Raw genomic sequence first — 22,914 nt, 5'->3', positions numbered from 1 at the left:
TGTATATAATCAAAATAACATTTATGTAAAATTGACATGAAGTTGGAATTTATTTTAGAGGCAGCTTCAAACCTGCACTGCATTAAAAGAAATCTCCAATGGCATTGCTTATCGACAATAAAAGTAGTTACGACACAAAATGTGTGCCAACAGTGATGGTCTGAACCCTGCAACATTTATATTGTGCGCACATGCAAGTCTGAATTTCGAACAATTCAAATGAAAATGCAATTATCCAGGATTTACAATTAGCATGGCCAGTTGTGTGAAATTATTCACCTGCTGCCTAAAAAGCAATTTTTGTTCTCCCTTTTTGTAAACAGCAATGATTCATATTAAAGAAATCGAAACATCACTTCAGTTGCGAATCTGAACAAATAACTTGCACTAATTTACACTTCAGCAGTTCATCTACTATAAAGCTATTTCACAAAAACAGTAATAATTACAGCAATGTGAATTTCTAACTGCATTGTAATAATGCTCGAGATTGCAAATTTTCAGCTGTGCAATAACACAGCATGTTACTGGACTTGCACAAAGTAAGAAAAAGCTGTGCCAACTGCTTCGCACGCAGTCAAGAGAAAAACATCGAACACAATCTAAACGCACAACTGAACAGCAGGTAAGAGTTATTCCACTTCACTCACACACATCTTGTGAGATTTGCGGCACAATGGCATGAGCAGATCATGAGGGAAAAAAATCATATTTTGTAATTCTCACGGCCTACTTAAAATTAGGTGGGAGGTGAAGGAAAAAGAAATTAAGATTTTTTTTTAATTGTACAATTTGAACGAAAAAGGTTCAGAAAACAATTACAAGTGATGCTTGTTAGGTAAGGGTATTGTGCGATATGGAACGAAGGTGGGTAAATGAAGTTGAGGTACACATCAACCATGACCTAACTGGCAGAGCAGGCTTGATTGGTTCAATGGCCTACGCTTGTTCCTATGTTCTATGGTATGGATCTAAATGCCTCCGTAACAAAAAGCTTGGACCCTCCCGAATTAGGATGTCAAAATTTCTCTCTCTTTCACCCCTCCTTGCTCTTCAAGAAAATATTTGTTTCAACAGCAAGTACTTATGACAAGCAGTGACCAACTCCCATGCCTAATATTGTTAGTGTTCAATAAATATCAGTGGACTCAGTCATTTAATCAGTTTGTGTCAGCAATCCTATAATTTCAACTCTGATGGGGAATTTCCATGGAGCTTCTCCTGCTCCATCACTGCAACGTCGGCAGAAGTTCAATGGAAAACCCATTTATGCTCATAAACCAGGTTTCTGAAGGTGCAGCAGTTGTGTGGGAAAAGCTCAGAGCAAATTTGCACATCGATACAAGTCAACCAGTATTCACCATTTTACAAATATTACATTTGGTATACACAATGACAGGAGCATAAATTAATCATAATTCAGAGACCTAGTGAGGTGAAAGAGTGAGTTAACAGTGCCATCCTACATAGAAGATAGGAGCAGGAGTAGGCCATTCGGCCCCTCGAGCCTACTCCGCCATTTAATGAGATCATGGCTGATCATCCAAATTCAGTACCCTGTCCCTGCTTTCTCCCAATATCCCTTGATCCCTTTAGCCTTAAGAAATATATCTAACTCCTTCTTGAATATATTTAATGAATTGGTCTCAACTGCCTTCTGTGGTAGATAATTCCACAGGTTCACCACTCTCTGGGTGAAGAAATTCCTCTCCTCAGTCCTAAATGGCTTACTGCTTATCCTTAGACTGTGATCCCTGGTTCTGGACACCCCCGCCATTGGGAACATCCTTCCTGCATCTAGTCTGTCTAGTCCTGTTAGAATTTTATAAGTTTCAATGAGATCCCCTCTCATTCTTCTGAACTCTAGCGAATATAAGCCTAATCGACCCAATCTCTCTTCATACGTCATTCCTGCCATCTCAGGTATCAGTCTGCAACTTGGTTTAAATTTAGAACAGACTGATGGGATGGCAACATCTCAGGTCATCTATCAAGATTCAGAGTAAAAGAAGTTCAGGCAGCCTGAACCAACTTCTGACTAGATATACACACTCAGCCAAAATACCATTAAATTGGCACTCTCACTCAAAAGCAATGAGGCTAGGCATTGAATAAAGTTCTGCTGTACTTATTCAAGGTAAAGTGCTGGGATATGAATTATGCATATAGCCCGTGACTTGGAACTATTTAAAGCTAACATTTGGACTGCAAACAGCAAACAAACAAATTCCAAATTGATTATTTTTTTTTATAAAAAGAACATCGGAGCACCAGTCTCGCTTACATATAGGACAAGGTTCAGATTCTTCAACTGCAAATTATTTTTGAGGAGCTCAGTTAGAACAACCAGTTAGCAAAATTAACCCACAGGCATAATTTATGTGACAATCGCCAGAACAGCAAAATACACTGAAAGCAAAATATTCATCATCTTTCAGGGGGGAAAAAAATACTGGTTCTCTGGAAATGCAATTCTGGTATCCATGTCATTTCAAGTCAACAAACAGAAGTGTGACTGATGACAACATCTCAGAAATACTTCCACCCTTGCCCCTACTGCCCATCTATAGCACCCTTACTATCACTGCGACCAGGATCAGCTAACTCAATTTTAATGTACTGTACTGACTCTGGGATCTTGGTTTGTTTATTACAGTAGAATAACAAAATGAAGAAAGGTACAAACTGAGTCATTGGGTAATCAGCAATTTCAGCAAAAATTGCAATTCAAAACAAGAAAAATGACTAGTTAGTGCAGTCCAGATTATAATTGTCAATAGCTTTAACAGCTGACTTTTACATTTCAAAATAGTAAAATTAGGTAGTACAGCATTAAAAAATACAACACTGGTTTAAACACTATTACTTCAACATCTGGCATCAATTACCAACTGCCAGAGTTACCACATCTAAGTGTGCAAGTCGTTGCCACATCTTTAAATTTCAATACATTACTCTCAATATATGCTGTCACCTGCACTATATTATCTTTAACCACATTGGTATTGTGCATTATTTTTTGGTTCATGTCTCCTCACTCATCCCAAAAACACTGTTCTAATCTATCGTGGAGCTATAAAATTCCACTCAGAATCTTAAAAATTGTAAATGCATTTTACTAACCATTCCACGCATCTATCCTACAAGATTTACAATGCTCTGTGGAGCACCCAATATTCACACAACTCATATCAAATATGTTAGACCACAGACTGTATTAATGTCAACAGCAAATTTTAAAACTGACGATTAAGTTAAATGAATGACAAAAGAAATACTACAAAAAGGTTTACCAGTCATCACTTGTCAGTTTGAAGATATCCCAAAAATATACTTCCCATGAAGCATTCATGTTCTTCCAAGTAGAGGGGAGCAATGCCTTGAGGTTAATACCAGGCCAAACCCAGTAATGACTTGCTGCCTAGTCACTGTTCAGACAGTAAGCTGCTGGAGTCATGTAATTAAGGGAAGTGTTTTTCTGATATGTTTTTTCCTGTCATTTCATCAGAAGAGTAACTGATGTACGCAAGAACGAGGGCCAACAACCAAGTCTCACAGATGAATACGTTTAACCCTGACTGCCACATTCTTCTGTATTCTCGACAACAAACCTTTTGCCATTACTTCAGGTCTCCAGATGGTTTAATGATTATGAACATTGAACTTCTACACTGGAAGCCAAGACACAATGTTAATTAGAAGCACAACATGAGAATTGCACTTTCATCACATGTCTGTTCTTCCATTCCAGTATTGTTGGCATTATAACCATTAGTAAATTGTTAAAACAAACAGCACCCAAAAGAACATGAGTTTTCCGGGATCCCCCATTTAGTGGCAGTAAAGCAGAGTGGGACAAACAACCAGCTTCCGTAGAGATCGAGCAAGGAAAGCACTGGTGGCAACCCCAGACTATCCCAAACTGCAGAACTCAAATTTTACAAAATGCACATACTGATAGTTTTCAGTCAAAGCTGGTTCCTAGAACCAAACAGCTACTATTGTAAACATACATCAGTACTTCATGTCTCATGGCACTCTTTGCAAATCTGGCTGCATTGCAGTTGATCTGGGTACTCCAACAACATCTCATATTGACGGGCACAAAGAAGTAAGCAGAGACACTTTAATACTGCGGGTAACAAAGTGTAGGACACAGGATATGGCCACAATTCTCCACCCCCAGTAAACTCTGAAATCAACAACACTGGCAAGAGGAGCTATGAAAGAACTGGTGCTTTTGCACAGCTGAAAAAGAACAAAGGGCATGTCATTCAAGGCAGCGTTGGCAGAGCCTGGGTGACGGTTATCTCTTTAACCCCTCTGACAGTGAATTGAGGAAACAGCAAAAATTTAAACCATTCACTTGAAAAAAAATTAACAATTCTAGTTGAAGCACATGATATTCAATAACAAAGCTATGATGGCGAAAAAGAACTGTTTTGTATCTAAAACCAAATCCCTAGATTTCTGCCATCCCAGCGGCACTTTTTGTTCAGATTCCAGAAAAGTTGACCAGTAAACAGGTTAAGTTACAATTGGAAAATCATAAAATGAATTCTATAAAAAATAGTATTACACTGCTTGAAGTCTGTGCAGATTCCATTATCTAATTTTTCCATTTTAGAAGCCAAAATATATTGCCAAAATTATGAATTTTATAAATTCAGATTATGACAGTGTATTTCCCCCTCCACATAATTATTATACAAGTGTCAATAATATTTTGAACTGAGTATTAACCTATTTTGGTTGTGAATAGCATGACTGTTCCACTGAAAATATACTCGTCATACGTACAGTTCAATATTTAAAAAATGCACTAAAATGGCTCAATAGATCACAATTCCATTGAAGATTAGTGTTTAAATTATATCCCAAGTCTACTTCATCTAACAGACATCTGCCCCGCCCACACCCAGAATCCCAATAGCCTTTCATTTTAAATGAAATTTTTAAAAATCTTTAAAATCCACACGTCTCAATCTCTGTTCCTTGTTTAAGGTATACTACTTTTTGTCGCCAAAATGAACTTCTTCACATCTGCCCACTCCACCAACTTATTCATTTCTTCCTGAAAACTCTTGCATTCTTCCCCACATTTTTGCCATTGTCTCACCTGGAAAAATTCACAAAGTCATTGCTCTCATGCCTACGCCCAAATCATTTCCACACAAGCAGAACACAAACAAGGTTCATGCACAGGTCTCCGTGGCTGCTACCTGTGTCTTACCAAACTGAAATACATCCATTCACCTCTGTTCCTGAAATCCAGATATACATCCAGCTCATTCTTTTTTGATCCATACAATGATTTCCTTAAAAATTCAATTAATCACTTAGTGAATAAAATAATTAACATTTTGGATGTGAACCCTTCGTCAAAACTGCAGGATATTACAGATGAACATTTATAAAAGGAACAGAACAAAGTGAAGGGGGAGGGGAAACACGTACATATGTGCGCACAAAAGGAAATAAAATAACCTGTCAAGTGCTTCAGTTGGAAACAGAGATGGTTTTAAAACTGACGTGATAATAGCATGAGACATGACAGGAACTGAAGACATTTACAAGACAATGTGACTAGCTGAAGGAGCTGGGGAGGAGGCAGGCAGATAGATATGGGAGCACAGAAAATTAGCAATACCGAGCAGGCTGCACGAGTCCAGGAGCCTGTGGGAAGAAAAAGCAGAACAACAAGAGGGCAGTCCACCCCACCAGCACAGTGTTCCGATGGAGGGTCACCGTCGCATCAACAGCACCTCTTGCCGAAGGAAAAGTGGGAGCAGTAGCTAAGATCTGTAGTTGAAGTCAATATTAAGGCCAAATGGTTGCAAAGTGCCCATTAGTGCTATCCTTCAAGCTTGTGTTGACCTTTATTGGAATAATGTACAAGGCCAAAGGCAGAGGTCAGAGTAGGATGAGGAATTCAATTGGTAACTGATGGAGATGGAGGATGCATGTGAACAGAACAGCGGTGTTTGGAAAACCAGTCGTCTCATCTGGATTTGGTCTCCCACATCATGTTCGGTTCCTTTTTAAATGCTGTTCATCTGTAATATCCTTCCATTTAATGAAGTCCACACTGTTCTATTCACAAATGTTGCCTGGCCTGCTGGGTGTTTCCAGCATTTTCAGTTTTTGTTACCAGTTTACTCGTTCAAGTACAAATTCAAACATCTACTTCGATTACTCCAGAAGCAAATAAACTAATCTCTAAGGCGCTTCAGACCTTTTCAGAGCATGTTTCGACTCAATATTAACATGTTTACAAATGGAAAATCAAACACTCTATTGTGACCAATACTCCAACGAAACATTCCCAGTTTTTGGATCATTTTAATGTTTTCCAGGCATGGATATAGAAATATATTATGATTTAAGGAATATAATTTATCTTGCATGAGTGGGCAGACTTGATGAAGTCACAATCAATTTGTGGTTAGTTCTGTGAATGGGGCATAAAACCATGCTCCACTGGCCTCCATAATGTACTAAAGAATGAGTGTGGTAACAATGGGTGAACCCTTGTGATTTGGTGCAGTTCGAAGTTGTACGAGTGTTAATTAGGTTATTGCAGTGAAATAAAAACTTAGAACATTTAAGTTCAGAAAAGCAAAGCAACTGTGCACGATTTTGATTGTCCGAAACACACATATAAATATAAAAAAGTTTTGATTCATGTTCTTTCAGAAATAAGCACACCCTATGATTGAACACAGTATTAATATGCAGTTATGACAAACAAACATGAAAAGATCCTCTGGTCCATCCAGCCTGCCCCACACATTGCGATGCCTTGTCCATCACAAGATAAACACTCCCAACTCCACCCGGAACCCTGTGATCTCCTGGGAGAGGTGAAAAACCAGATCAAAACCCCAGGCCAATTTGGGGAAAAAAGAAATCTGGGAGATTCTTCTCCGACCCCCTTAAACGATCAAAACTAGTCCATGAGATCACTCTGGCCCTAATGATACTATACAGTACCTACCTTTTATAAAAGAGATGATCTCCGCCCCAGCCAGAATCAGGTCGTGGTCACTTGAAGGAATTCAGCGAATCAGCGTCCACCACACGAGCCAGCAGCTTATTCCAGAAGTCCACTATTCTCTGGGAAAAGGACCACCTGACATCTAACTTAGATCTGGTCTTACATAACTTAAAAATTGTGATCCCTGGTCCTCCCAAACCTATTTAGTTGGAATTAACAGTCCATTCGAAAACCCTTCATCATCTTATAAACCTCAATCAAATCACCCCAAAATCTAGGCTTCTCTATAGGGTAGAATCCCAGCTTTTTAAAGCCTATCTTGATAATTTAGATGCTTCAAACTGGAAATTAGGTTAAATTTCAGGTGTCCAGAGAAATTTGAAATATGTGGCTACGACTAGATTACATGACTGTACCACAATAGTTTTTTTTTTAAAACATATTAAGCGGACATATTAAAAATCTTTGCGTCTCAGCCAAGATAAATTGGCTTCAGCCTTCCTGAACCAGGAAGCGGAAAAATAAGCCAGGGTTCCCGATACCAATTGCTCCAGTGACCATAATGAAACTGCTCATCTGTGAATATCACACAGAAAGAGAATTGGGCTGGGTTGCAGCGTCACCTTTCCCCACAGGAAAATAGCCTGTCATTATTCATTTCCCAAGCTCACATAGGAAGAATGTGTACTTGGGCAAGATACCAGAAGTTTCCCAACAACCATGGAACTATCCCATTGTCAGTCACCATTTTCAGGGGAACAAGGGGTACAGGCAAGATGGAAAATAACCACGCTCACTTGAGCAATCAGATTATCAAAGATATTATTGCAGTAAAACTTAAACATGGATTTTCCATTGGGATTCTTAAACACAACCCAGGTAACAGACTAGCACCAATATCAGACTGTACCAATAAATTAGAATGGATAAACCTTGGAATTAGAAATGAGGAAGTATGGCCTATTGCTGACAAATAATAATGTTTCAAAAAGTGCCAAATATTATTCTGTAATAAAAATGTGCAATTAAGAAACCTTAAAAAAAAGTACGTGCTCTTTTGCATTATCTTTTGAGGTAACACTTTCCATTAGATTTACAACCACAACTGTATAGCATCAGAGTTGTCTTGCACCTCCAGCACCCCCCCCCCCCACCTGACCAATTTAACATCACCTTCCCTCTTCCCCCTCCAATTACTTTTTGATCTTGAACAGTTATAGGGAATATCAATATTAAAGATACATTTCCCCAGTTTTATTTGCCTACTAGACTTAGTAGCAAATTTAAAATATATAAAAAATTTAAATCACTACTGGAGGCTTTTAAAATTGTCCTTGTACTGTAGCACTTTTCCAAGCAGAGCAGTATTTTCTTGGAGACTGAATTCCCACCACAGCCACTCTCTACTACTCACCAAGATCACCGAAACTTGCAACATGATCTTTATTCGGTTTAAAAATACAGACTTCGCTGGTGTACAACTCTGAATTGAGAAGGTGGAGCATAAGCAGTACCAACTGCTTTCAATTTAAGCAGAACTTCAAAATCAAAAGTCAAGTGATTGAAATAAATTTCTGCAGAACTTGAACAGGATTTCAAAACTAATTGTGTAATTACTTAGTTTTAACACTGCACACATATTGTACACACATGCACGAGTCAGGAATCTCTCATCAGAATTAAGGGGAGCCTCAAAGTTAATTGCTCCCAGCTCAGAAACAAGAGCTCTTGAAACTTAGAGCATTTAATTTAGCTTCTCAAAACTAGGGCCTCATATTACATCAACCAGGTATTTATTCTAAAAGTTTATAATGTTATTATCCATGCCATGGTCCTATCAAATGATTGTGAGAGTCGAGATCAGTTCTTTCTCAAAAGTTCTCAAATTAAGATCTACACTGGCATCTTTATGGAGACAATTGTGCACCAATGCATTGTAAAACTGAAGTTGCAGTTACATTGTGCGAAGATCCGTGCTAGTGGCATTAGTTCCTACAGGCAGGTCTGATGCACTCAACTGCAACCGGAAAATAAACTCGTCGGGATCCACCAAAACTAGCAGCCAGGAAAACGAGCTTTCTCCAGTCTTCCCAGCCACCAGCTGCAGCAAGTCTCGGCAAGTTTATTTTTAGGTTGTAGCCAGCTGTGCAAGATGCAGGAACTGGCAGGAGCACAGGTCTTCGCAAGATAACAGCAGCTAAATAAAACAAAATCTCAGTAAATACTCCTGGGAGACAAAAAAAAATTAAGAAACCAAATCACAGCACGAAGCTGAAGATGGAAATTCTGGCTATAATTGTGAACTGGTCAAAACATAAATATCAATTGCTGTTTAAGATTTCAGAAGCAGCAAGATTCCATTCTTAAATAAGCAAAGTAAAATGCAGAAATAGTCATCAAATTAAAAAAAACTTCCTTGAACAGTGGCCCAGATATTCCAATCCCTACGGGTGGGTACGCGCTGTGCACCCACCCGTAGGGACATCGGAAATGCCGGTTTCAGACATGCACAGTGCATCAAGAATCCTCTTGACAGATCCTCCGGCTGCCCAGGAGAATGGCCTCTGTGAGAGGACAGTTCCGCTTTTTGGAGACCCACCGCCCGCAGAAAACCCTTACAATTCTTACGCCTGGTAAAAGCAGGATAAGAGGCTTTTACCAGGATAAGAGATCAAAAAAGTAGAAAAAAAATTTCCACTGATTTATCATTTTAAAAACTTTTTAAAAGGTAAGTTAATTTTTAGCCCCATAAAAAATTAATTTTTGTTTAAAATTTTTAATTTATCGTAATTTCAAGTCATTTTTAAAATGTGATTTTTTTTTTTAATAAACATTTATTTAAAGTTTTACTGTTTTTTCATTGGTCTCCATTCATATATTTGACAGGTCTTCCTGTCGAGTGTACGAAGGGAGGTTCCCTTCTGTGATTGGCTCCCCATGGCCCACGTGATCCCAGGAATGCTGCGAACAGCCTGCGCCCCTGGGATACATGGGCCCTGCGCACTTGGAGTTTGAAGAGGCCCAGGAGCGGAAGCGTGTGCGCCCCGGGAGCCCTCAGGTAAGGGCGCAGATTTTTCCAGATCGCAGGCCTCTGCACGCGGGAGGCCTGCGATCGGAAAATACGGGCCAATGTTTCTCAAATGCAGAGTTTTGCAAAGTTAACCTAATAAAACTATTTGCATTTATGTAGCGCCATTAATGTAGTAAAACATCACAAGGCGCTTCATAGGTGTGTTATCAAACAAAATTTGATACCGAGCCACGTAAGGAGATATTAGGACAGGTGGCCAAAACTTGCTCAGAGGTAGGTTTTAAGGGGCTTCTTAAAAGGAGAGCTGGAGAGGCAGAGAAGTTTAGGGAGGGAATTCCCAGAGGTAACGGCGCAGGAGTGGGAAGAGAAGCCATTGGCTGTGACTGGACAGACAAGAATGGAACCAGGCGAGGGCTGGCCCACCCAGCTGGGCGACGGAGGAAAGGCGTTGGAGGAGGATGGTGTGGTCAACCGTGCCGAAGGCTGCTGACAGGTCGAGAGGATGAGGAGCGATAGTTTACCATGGTCAGTCACAGAGGATGTCATTTGCGACTTTGATAAGGAGTGTTTCAGTGCTGTGGCAGTACAATTTCTTCGGAGGCATTATATTGGAATACCCAATACTGTAAAACACTTCCAAAGGCTTTAATCTGGGTAAATTGTTAAGCTAAAAAAAGCTAATTGTAAATCTTATTTATTACAGTAGTCTGTGGAAAGCCAATAGTAAAACGATCATGTTGCTTGACCCCAATACTTTATAAACCCTAGTTCCAACAATACTGAAAATTACATTTGTAAATTACTTTGAATTTCATAACTTTATAAAACAAACTGCATGACTGGAGTATTTACTGATTTCACTGCATGTTGGTTTGTTGACATCACTGTCTCATGCATGAAAGCACAAGCCATTATGTTTGTTCTTATATTAAAAAGCATTCTTGCTCTCTGCTCATACATACCCACACAAGACTCTCAAAAAAGTAATTGTGATTTTGTTTCTTAGGTGATGCTTGTGAGATAATCGTTAAATGTTTTCTCTGCTCAGACATTTTAAAAACCTCGTGTGTGTAATACCAATGGCTTGCAGCAATAAACACAGCATATTAGGTGCAAGAATACGAATGGAGCGGAAAATAAGGCCAATTTTTATTCAACAGATCATCCACCTTTGAAATAAGTGGGGGTTTTTAAACCATAACTTGCACAAATTATATTGGGGGAACTAAATCGTGGCTACATAACCAACGTTGGATCGAATAGGCAGGTATCATTATTCTGTAGTGCTCCACAAATTGGAAGGATAAAGCCTATCAAGCCCACTCCTTCCACAGACCATCCATGTACAATCAACCCCATCACAGTTTCCACCTGCTCGCCCACCAATTGAATTCTTGCCTACTTTCCTCAACAAATACCATCTCCTCCAACACAAGAACCATAAGGAAACACGGTTATAAACACTCCTATGGAGTATTTGCTCATTTCAGTGTACACCTAAACCAATAACATTCAATCCTATTCCCAACCAGATACTTAGAGATTCTTTTTGAAAGAGATAATGGACAGCATCAGAGATTCTGCTCCATTATCAATTGCCGTATTGCAAGAAAATTTCTCAATCTTCTGTCTTGCTTAAGACCTGTTAAATTCAATCGTGCCCCTCTGTCTGTGCTCACAGTCCAAGCTAAATTGTCACCCACATTATCTATATGTCTCAGAATTTTAAACAAATTTTTTTTCCAAAGGTTCAGTTCAAGGCCATCCTTGCAACTAAGAGACCAAAGTCCCAGAATCATCCTGAGCATTCTCAACACTCTCAAATACATACAAGTCTTTTCAAGTGGGGTGACCAGAATTGTGTACAATATTTCAAATCTGGCCTCAAATAATTTCCACAATATACAGGGAGAGATATCCAGACAATTCACAATCTTATCATTGACTCAACTTGCACCCAATACACTTCAATAAATGCTACAAATGAAGAACAGGGTGCCTTGGCCAATATTTATCCCTCAACCAACATCACTAAAACAGATTATCTGGTCATTAACTCATTGTTGTTTGTGCGATCTTGCTGAATTAGCTGCCTCGTTGCTTATATTACAACAGTGACAGCACTTCAAAAGGTACATCACTGGGACATGCGAAATCTTGACATGCACGATATAAACACAAGTGTGTTCGTTCCTTCATGCTTGTTATTCTGCTATGCTATGGACAACTTTCAGAAACAGAGCATTAAAACGCCAAGGAAATGGAGTTACATGATAAATAAAATCAACCAATTTTGATTCAACGAAGTGTTAATGTTTATGCAGATTTTGCACCCGAAATATTACACCAAATGCTTATCTAGTTTTTGAATAAATAATAATCCACTTTTGGAGGATTCAGCAAAGCACTCAATTAAGTAACTCCATGACTCAGACCCGAACACTATACTAGTTGAAGTAGAATATGAAAGGTCAACCAGCAGAGGATAAATATTGAAAGGGTGAGACTGTATTTACGAGAAATCCCACGACCTGCAGTCTCAACCGTTCAAACTTGTACTTGGCAGGAATACAAACGATTTGCTCTTTAATCCATGTAATCGATTGCACTTTATGCACTAAAGCATCATAGTCCAAGTCTAACTATTGGTAGTTACAACTGAACCTTCAGTGTTTTAACTGAGCTCAACATTGCATAATGTACTGCATCAAGTCAAAAAGCACAAATTCATCCTCAACATTAATTTTGCACATACAATAGAAGTGAATCAAATGAACCATATAAATGTTGTTCTTCTCCTTTGACTCCACTCATTTCCTCCAAATCAAAGGTGTTGCTATGGATACCCTCATGGGTCCTAGCTATGCCTGCCTTTTCGTGGGATATGTGGAACATTCTTTGTTCCAGTCCTACTCTGGTCCCCTCCCTCACCTCTTTTTTCCAGTACATTGATGACTGTATCGGTGCCGTCTCCTGCTCTCGCCCTGAACTAGACAATTTCATTCACTTTGCTTCCAATTTCCACCCTTCCCTCACCTTCACATGGTCCATCTCCGACTCTTCCCTTCCTCGACTTCTCCATCTCCATCTCTGGGGATAGGTTACTGACAAACATTCACTACAAGCCCACTGACTCCCACAGCTACCGGGACTACACTTCCTCCCACCCCTCCTCCTGTAAGGACTCTATTCCATTCTCCCAATTTCTCTGTCTCCACCGCATCTGCTCCAACGATGCCACCTTCCATACTAGTGCTTCCGACAAGTCTTCCTTTTTCCTCAACCGAGGATTCCCCTCTACTGTGGCTGACACGGCCCTCGACCGTGTCCATTCAATCTCCCGCACTTCTGCCCTCACCCCTGCCCCTCCCTCCCGGAACCACGATAGGGCTCCCCTTGTCCTCACCTTTCACCCCACCAGCCTCCACATTCAACGGATCATCCTCCGCCATTTCCGCCACCTCCAGCGTGATCCCACCACCAAACGCATCTTCCCCTCACCTCCCCTTTCACCATTCCGTAGGGACCACTCCCTCCACGACACCCTAGTCCACTCCTCTACCACCCCCAGCACCCCTTCCCCTGGCACCTTCCTGTGCAAGCGCAGGAGATGCAACACATGCCCTTATACCTCCCCACTTCCCACTGTCCAGAGCACCAAACACCCCTTCCAGGTGAAACAGCGATTTACTTTTACTTCCTGCAATTTATTATACTGTATTCGCTGCTCACGATGTGGTCTCCTCTACATTGGGGAGACCAAACGCAGATTGGGTGGCCGCTTTGCCGAACACCTCCGTTCAGTCCGTAAAGGGGACCCCGAGCCTGTCACTTGAATTCACCGCTCCACTCCCACTCAGACCTCACCGTCCTCAGCCTCTTGCATTGTTCCACGGAAGCTCAGCGTAAGCTCGAGGAACAGCACCTCATCTTCCGATTAGGCAGTCTACAGCCCTCTGGACTCAACATAGAGTGCTTTCTATCCTATCTCTGATCTTCCCTTTTGTTCTTCCATCCCCGCCCCCTTTTCCCAGCCCCCACTTGCTTTAAAATCTATCCCTCTTCCTGCATTTTTTCCAGTTCTAACGAAGGGTCTTCGACCTGAAACATCAACTCCTTTTCTCTACCTTGGATGCTGCCTGGCCTGCTGAGTTTTTCCAGTGTTTTCTGTTGTTATTTCACATAAATGCTGTACTATGTTAGTGTATTTTGTAAACAAGTATAGCAAATAGTTCTGTGTCAAACTGCTTTCAATGCCAACCATGTATTTACTTCAACTAAATCTACCTTCACCAAATGAGGTCAGATTCAATCACCTGAATTAGTTCCTAATCTCACTGGAAGCTGAAATTCCAGCTCTGCGCTTGCCTTCCTGTAACTTTCCTTCCAGTAAAGTAAATGGGCAAAAAGTATATAAAGCAGGTACAGAAGCAGAATTTCTATCCCACTGTGTCCAACTACTATAAACTGCAGCTCTCAAGAAACCACTTCTTTAAAATAAAATCAGAATATTTTGGAATGAGAGATCGAGTAGAATGGGCCTATATTCTCTGGAATTTAGGAGAACGAGAGGGGATCTCATTGAAATGTATAACATTCTTAGAGGGCTTGATAGGGTAGATGCCGAGAGACTGTCTCCCCTGGCTGGAGAGTCTAGAACTAGGGATCATAGTCTCAGACTAAGAGGCAGCCATTTAGGACTGAAGGGAGGAGAAATGTCTTCCCTCAGAGGGTTGTGAATCTTTGGAATTCTCTACCCCAGAGGGCCATGGATGCTCAGTCGCTGAGTATATTCCAGACTGACATCGAGTGTGTTTCGGGCACTAAGGGAACCAAGGGATATGGGGATAGGGCAGGAAATTTTTTTTGTAATTCATTCACAGGAAATGCACCAATGTTCCCTTAATTTTTTTTTTGGGGGGGGGGGGGGCACGCGGCCCCTTTATTCAAAATACCACGCTTGGGCATTTTTTCCTATTTAAAAGCCAGTGAGCCGGCTGTACAGGAGCTGCAGAAAGCTGCACAGCCGTGCAACATAAAGGGAACATTGATGTGGCGATGCTGGCAAGACCAGCATTTATTGCCCATCCCTAATGGCCCTCAAGATGGTGGTGGTGAGCCACCTTCTTGAATCGCTGCAGTCTGTGTGGTGAAAGTACTCTCAGTGCTGTTAGGGAGGCAGTTCCAGGATTTTGGCCCAGCAACAATGAAGGATCAGTGACATATTTCCAAGTCAGGATGGGGAGAGCAAACTTGGAGGTGGTGGTGTTCCCATGCGTCTGCTGCCCTTGTCCTTGTCCTTCTAGGTGGTAGAGGTCGCAGGTTTGGGAGCTGCTGTCAAAAAAGCCTTGCCTTGGAAAGTGACGTTGATGTAGAGGTTCAGCCAAGATCTTATTGAATGGAGGAGCAGACTCGAGGGACCGTATGGCCTAGTCCTGCTCCTATTTCTTATGTTCTTAATATCCTACAAATCTCATGAGTTGGCCAAAAGTATCCTAATCACACAGCAGAATATATAACGCTGCAGTACATGCATGAGGATTAGATCCAAATAAATACTTCAACTCTTGAATATCACCAGAATTATGGTCACAATTTAAAAGGTTAGTATTAATTACTATAGTTTTATAGGCATACCATGATAGAACAGGAGATACTGTTGCCGTTTAAACTTTAGAGCGGGTGCATTTTCATTTCCAGTCGTCATTTTTAAAAATTATCTCCAGATCCAAAAACAACCAATAAGGGAATTTCTTTTAGGGTAGCTCAATGAAAGGTCCCTTCTTCCCCCCCCGCCCCACCCAAGTCACACACCATCCCGACATGCACATATATCACCGTTCCTTCCAGGTGTAGGCCATTCAGCTCCTCGAGTCTGTTCCGCCATTCAATAAGATCATGGCTGATCTGCGACCTAACTCCATATACCCATCTTTGGCCCATATCCTTTAATACCTTTGGTTAACAAAAAGCTATCAATCTCAGATTTAAAATTAACAATTGATCTGGCACCAATTGCGGAAGAGAGTTCCAAACTTCTACCACCCTTTGTGTGTAGAAGTGTTTCCTAATTTCACTCCTGAAAAGTCTGGCTCTAATTTTTAAACTATGCTCCCTCGTCCTAGAATCCCCAACCAGCGGAAATAGTTTTGCTCTATCTATCCTATCTGCTCCCCCTTAATATCTTGAGTCAGGTCACCCCATAACCTTCTAAATTCAAGTGAATACAACCCTAATTGGTGTCATCTCTCCTTGTAACTTAACCCTTGAAGTCCAGGTATCATTCTGTTAAACCTACTCTGCACTCACTCCAAGGCCAACATATCCTTCCTACGATGTGGTGCCCAGAACTGAACACAGTACTCCAAGTGTGGTCTCCAGGGCTTTGTATAGCTGCAGTGTAACTTCTACCCACTTGTATTCTAGTCCTCCAGATATAAAGGCCAGCATTCCATTAGCCTTTTTAATTATTTTCTGTACCTGTTCATGACATTTTAATGATCTATGTACCTGGACCCCAAAGTCTCTTTGGGCCTCCACTGTTTTTAGTTTTTCACCATTTAGAAAGTACCCTGTTCTATCCTTTTTAGGTTCAAAGTGGATGACCTCACATTTGCCTGCATTGGGCAAAACTGTGGCAAATTAATTTCATTCACTTAATCGATCAATATCCCTTTGTAATTTTATGCTTTCATCTACACTGCCTACAATGTCGCCTATCTTTGTGTCATTGGCAAATTTAGATATATGACATCATCTAAGTTAACAAATACGGTGAATAGTTGAGGCCCCAACACAGATCCCTGCAGGACACCACTCGTCACCTCCTGCCAATTTGAGTACCTACCCATTATCCTTATTGCCTGTCTTGTGCTGCTCAGCCAATTTCCTAACCAGGTCAATAATTTGCCCTCAATTCCATGGGTTTCTACCTCAGTTAACAGGCTCTTATGTGGGACTTTATCAAATGCCTTCTGGAAGTCCATATAAATAACATTTCCCTATCCATTACTTTAGTCACCTCTTTAATCACCTCTTCAAAAAAATCCAATCAGGTTTGTCAGGTATGACCTACCTTTCACAAATCTATGCTGGCTCTCTCTGATCAACTGAAAATCTGCAAGGTGTTCAGTCACCTTATCCTTAATTATAGACTCGAGAAATTTCCCCAACAACAGATGTTAGGCTAACTGGCCTATAATTCCCTGGTTTCCCCCATTCTTAAATAGCGAAGTTCCTTCATCATCGCTGGATCAAAATCCTGGAACTCCCTACCGAACAGCACTGTAGGGAGCATGGCTCCTCCTGACTGATGACTGCCTGAAGGACAGAAACACGCCAACAGCTTAAGAGCTGCGTGTTTTGGCAGTTCATTTTTTTTTTTATAAATAGAAAAGGCAACTGTACTCTGCCATTCATAATCTGCATTAATAAGTAACTTTTCAAGAACATTCATAAGATAATGGGATTGACATGTGTAGGGCGAATAACTTATCAGCACATGACCGGGTGTACATTATGATGCAACAAGTACAGCAACACGAGCTCCTTTTCCCTATACCCCAATCCAAACATAAGCCAGCATCAGTAATACACCAAGAGGCAATGCCAAAAAAAGTGAAGTCAAATGGTTCACACAGCCGAAGATGCACAACCTTGATTTAAGAATAGTACACATTTATCCTCTGGTGTTAATCACAAATACTCAGGGGGATGGGGGGGGAAGTCTGCAGCACAATACGATGTTTTAGCTTCGAACATGGCCTGCCCCTGTGAGGCCACTGCTCTTAAAGGAGAAGTACAGATAATTGTAGCTAGTGAGCTCAGACAGTAATTATGGACTGTTGATAAATTGTAGGTTCCAGACTAGCTTTTTAAAAAAAAAAGGATGGTTTTGCATTGAAGTGTGGCACTTTATCTCCACATGCTGGATTCAAAACTTATTTTATGTGCAATATAATCTGTGGAACCCATCTTTAAAAGTTTTGTTCCCTTAGTGCCAGACTCCCAACAATCAGATCATATGATTTGAATTGCAGGAATTGTAGTTAATGTCACTGATTATTAGAGAAATAGCATATCCTCAACAATTTATTGTTACATAACATTAAAAATATCTGCCCGGAATTTGCAGTCACTGTCTTTACTCTGTGAAACCGACAGCAACTTCTGGTGTCTGCACATACGCTGTTAAACACGAAAATCCAGAAGTTGCTGTCAGTGATTCCTTACTCCTCCACTGGCTGCACTGTTCAAGCTCTCGCAGATGGAACTTTTACAAATCACTTGAATTGACGTGAACTTCCATTTTTTACGCTCTAATCTCACTGTAAAAAACCCCGAAAAAAAGTTAAGCCTTGTTGAATGAGGTGTAACTGGGTTAACAACATACCAAATCATAATTACTGAACAACCTCTCTTGAATGTCAAATTTCTCCATTATGATACAAATTCCCATAGATTTTTTTTTAATTTTTTAACGTGCGAGAGATATTTCAGCTTCTACCTTAATCCTATATGTATGTCCCAATCTTTATTTCGCTCTCTGTAAAATGATTAAAAAGAAGTGAAGAATAATCAGTGCTTTTTGGTTTGCGAGAATTCTTCAATGGGATTGGCTGCTAAGCCTGCTCGATGACATCACTGTTGCGGGGCACTACAGATCCCCTAACACAGCGCAGGAATGAAATTGTCATGAAAAGGTGAAATCCACACTGCAGCGAGCGCCGTCACTTACTACAAAGTCTGGGCCATTTTTTAAGCCAGCTTATTGTCAAAAGCAATCTGGTGACCATTTTAAATGACTTGCTTTCAATCAATCTCACTGACCAATGGAAATAACTTGACAAATGTAATGGCCAACTTCCAGCAATCTCATTGGCTAATGCCAAAAATGTGATCACTCTGCAAGTGTTCCTTTTGAACACCACCATTTTTAGTCAACATTGCAATTGGCCATGGTACTTGGCTGAAAAGTCTTGGCCTGGATTTTGCAGTAGGAATAACAGTGAGGCTATCAGCGCTCACCGTTATTGTGGAGTAAATCAGACAGCAACTTCTGGCATCCGCACATGCGCAGTTAAATGCGGAAATTAGGAAGGTGCTGTCCCATTTGCCCTGCTCCTCCACAAGTTTCACTACATCGGCACCTCACCGAGAGATTCTCCAGAAAAACATATGAAGTACGTGAGGTTGTGGTACTTACCCACTGGGTACCCACGAAACACGCCAGGAAAAATTAGGGTTTGTGATTAAGTGTAAGTGAATTTTTAACGGTGTGTTAAGTCTTACTTACTGCCAAACAACCTCTCTGGCACTTAACAGTTACTTTTACGTGTGGAGTCTCATTCCTTCAGAGTTTAATTATTTTTGTAGATTTAATAAAAAAAAGTTGTAAAAATTTTTACTTTGCCTTTTATCTCTCTCTTAATCCCTTCCTTTATTTCGCTTTCTGAATATGATTTTACATTGAATTAAATATTCTAATTTATACTTCCTGCTTTAGGCTCTGCGCGTCACAATGAGGAGTCTTCAACCCGACTGGTTGAAGAGACACGCTGTTGCTTGCCCTGTTCACACATCCCAGATCAATTGTCGAGGTCGCCATGCTGAAATGAATCTCTAATTACCGCAAGTTGCCGCACAAAAGCCCACAAAAAGTCTGTGGGCAGCTACAAGTGTAATTAACAACGCCGTTCCTTCGCCGCTGACCGCAAAATTTGCACCCTTGTGTCATTGGTGCATAGTAGCCAAGTGACCATAACAATGTAGGACTTAACAATGACAGACAAGATCTTCAAAATTGTGTCAGCAGGGTTGTAAAGAGAATACAAATCAACATTTTCATACATTACAAAATTTATTACATATATGGTAGAGGATCTCCTGTGGTGCTGCTCAATTATTTTATAAAGACCATGCAGAATGTATTAATTCAGCTACTAAGCTGGAGCTTAGGGAGCTTTTATGGATACTAAGTCAGTTAGCACTGGGCAAGGTTAAAGTTTACACTGATTTTTTGCCTTTTTTAAAATTAATTCTTGGGATATGGGTGTCGCTTCCAAGGCCAGCATTCATTACCCATCCCCAGTTGCCCTTGAGGAGGTGGTGGCGAGCCACTTTCTTGTATCACTGCAGTCCGTATGGTGCAGGTACTCCCATGTTTCGGTTAGGTAGGCAGTTCCAGGATTTTGACCCAGCAACGATAACGGAAGAACGACATATGTGCAAGTCAGAATTGTTTTCGACTTGGAGGGAAATTTGGAAGTGATGGTTTCCGTGCGCCTGATGCCCTTGTCCTTCTAGGTGGTAGAGGCCACAGATTTGAGAGGTGCTATCGAAGAAGCCTTAGTGAGTTGCTGCAGTGCACCCTGTAAATAGTACACTGTGCAGCCACCGTGGTGAAGTGAATGGATGTTTAAGGTGGTGGATTGGCTGCCGATCAAGAGGACTGTTTTGTCCTGGATGGTGTCGAGCTTCTTGAGTGTTGGTGCAGCTGCACCCAAGCAGGCAAGTGGAGAGTATTTCATCACACTCCTGACTTGTGCCTTGTAGGTGGTGGAGAGGCTTTGTGGATTCAGGAGGTGAGACACTCGCCGCAGAATTCCAAGCCTCTGACCTGCTCTAGTAGCCACAGAATTTATGTAGCAAGTCCAGTTGAGTTTCTGGTCAATGGTGACTCGTAGGTTGTTGATAGTGGGAGATTTGGTGATGGTAATGCCACTGAATGCCTGCAAGTTATATTCCTGACTTTTTTTTCCAAAATAAGTGTTTGGTGAGGTTACTCAGAGGTTACAGACATTCTGGCTACTGTGTCAAATGACTGCCTTTGTTTCTTTATACAGTACTCTTTTCTAAAGCATTACAAACGTTTGGGTGTAACACTTCTGTGACTCTTTTTCACCCATCAACAAGCTGAGAGAGACCAGCTGGCATCTAACAAATGATAAACTATCAAGTATAGAGTAACTAAACGGCGCAACAACATTTAGAAATTAAATTGACTCGAATGCTGCAAGGGAAGTGGAATGCTGGTTGTACCCGGGGACAGGTTTAACGTGACAGCTGGAAGAGTGCTAACTAACAGTTGTAAGCAGATACTGGTTGAAATGCAGCAGCTGTTTAAATGGTGCAATACGTTGCAATTTATCGATACAAATCTACAAGATACAAAATTACAAGACACAAATGAATTTTGCTCGCCACCCAGAACAACACAATGCATCTTAGAAACTTAACAGACGTAAACCATTTGGTTCCTCGAACCTTTTATTTAGACAAGCTCCTTCTTCAAACATTGAAATATACTTCTAGCAAGTCATGCGAGAAGATCATTCCAGTTACAATTTAAGAGAACTCGCAAATCAAAACCCCAAGAGTACGGCAACCATTTACGCAGAAATGGAACGGAGCTGCATCGAAATAAATCACGATAGTACTAAAATCGCAGGTTCTATGCACAATATTCTTGTCTCATATTAGCCACACACAAAAAATAAACATTTACACTGCCCTGGTGAGGTTTTATGTACGAGGGTCACCAAGCAGTAAGTAAAGTTTATGTTCAGGGTAACCAAACTGTCGTACCAGTTCCCATCAACATTATGGGAACTCTTAAAACCTTAAATAAAATAAAAAATACAAACTAGTTAAGAGATTCGTGTCAACCTCAGTACGAACCACACAATCGGCTAGTTTAATACCAAATCCAGTTCCAACATTTCCATCCAAAACGCGTATGTATCGTACTCTTTGAGACCTATTAAGACACTAGCCCCGATCCCAGTAGTATTACAAAATACAATTTGAAAAATATGTAACTATTCCAGAAGGGGGACAGTTTTATCCTAACTAACAACGGGTTTTGAAATCCTAGCCGGAAAGAAACGCTGATTCACGGCAGTTGTGTATTAGTTTGAACCGAAATCTTGCAGCGCCCAATCCCAAACATGGACTGGAGCCAACACGAGGAGAGGGGGGAAAGTCCACGATTCCAGCCATACCTCGGGCTCCAACTCAGCGGCAGTGCACTCCGTGAACCCCGCAATCAGACAACCGTTCAGGAATTCATAAAACCACACGAACCAACACACGGTGAACGCGCGACCGCGGGCACGGCAGCCTCCCAAGCCCGGGCTGACAGCGCAGCGCCGCGATCTCGGCTCCGAATTCATCCCGCTGGCTGACGAGTAGGCCGAAGCCCCAGTTTGGATTCGTTTAGATCGGCTGGGGTTGCGGGACACCCTTGCCACACTGACCTGTATGAACTGAATGGTGAGAGCGCTTTTGCCCACGCCGCCGCCCCCCACCACCACCAGCTTGTACTTCTCCTGCGCCACTCCGTCCTTGGCGGCTGCCATGGTAACCGGGCCTGGGCCTGAGCCTGGGCTCTCCCGCACCGACCTTCCCACCGACTCACGCTCGCAGCAGCAGCACAGCGACCCGCCTGGGCACGGGAAGGAGAGAAGGGGGTGGGGAGGGGGGAGACTTCACGAGCACTGAGAGGCCTAAAAACTTTTCTTAATTATACGATGAATTTTTTTTAACAATATAACTCCTGAAGTGGATGCGACACCGGGCAGAAATCAGCAATCGCAGCCGCCAAAGAGCAAAAGGGAGCCGGGGCTGCGAGCGCCGCTACAAATGGTGGTCAACGCCGGCGCTCATCGGAAATGATAATAAGATGCAAATGAGCTGCTGAATATTCATACCGTCAAAATCAAAGCCTGAACTCCACCACCGCAGAATTAAAGCGAACACACTTTTTGCGCAAACATCCAGATTTTACTTTTCCCCATTCGACAATTTTCTCCTCTCCTTGCAGGTGTTTTAACTGCTTGTTGCCGGGCCCGACAGTAGTTCCATTGCTGGTGACCATTTTATTCGT

General features: G+C 41.4%; 1 protein-coding gene across 4 annotated transcripts in view; it reads right to left on the bottom strand.

Annotated features, from left to right (window-relative positions):
- rras2 (RAS related 2) overlaps positions 1-22,704 on the bottom strand; it is a 111,245-nt gene extending 88,541 nt beyond the window's left edge. The window contains exon 1 of one of the 4 annotated variants that reach the window (XM_086007908.1): positions 22,286-22,704. In XM_086007908.1, coding sequence (XP_085864034.1) covers positions 22,286-22,387 — 102 coding nt within the window. In that variant the 5' untranslated portion in view covers positions 22,388-22,704. Of the gene's footprint in view, positions 1-22,030; positions 22,055-22,112; positions 22,138-22,285 lie in introns of those variants that run through there. The other 3 variants (XM_086007909.1, XM_086007910.1, XM_086007911.1) reach the window with 3 other exon arrangements.
- Positions 22,705-22,914: the final 210 nt, after the last annotated feature.

Source organism: Somniosus microcephalus, chromosome 15, assembly GCF_052327205.1.
Source record: "Somniosus microcephalus isolate GS21.2 chromosome 15, FLI_Smic_1.0, whole genome shotgun sequence".
NCBI lineage: Eukaryota > Metazoa > Chordata > Chondrichthyes > Squaliformes > Somniosidae > Somniosus > Somniosus microcephalus.
This window is presented reverse-complemented; position numbering and strand designations above follow the sequence as displayed.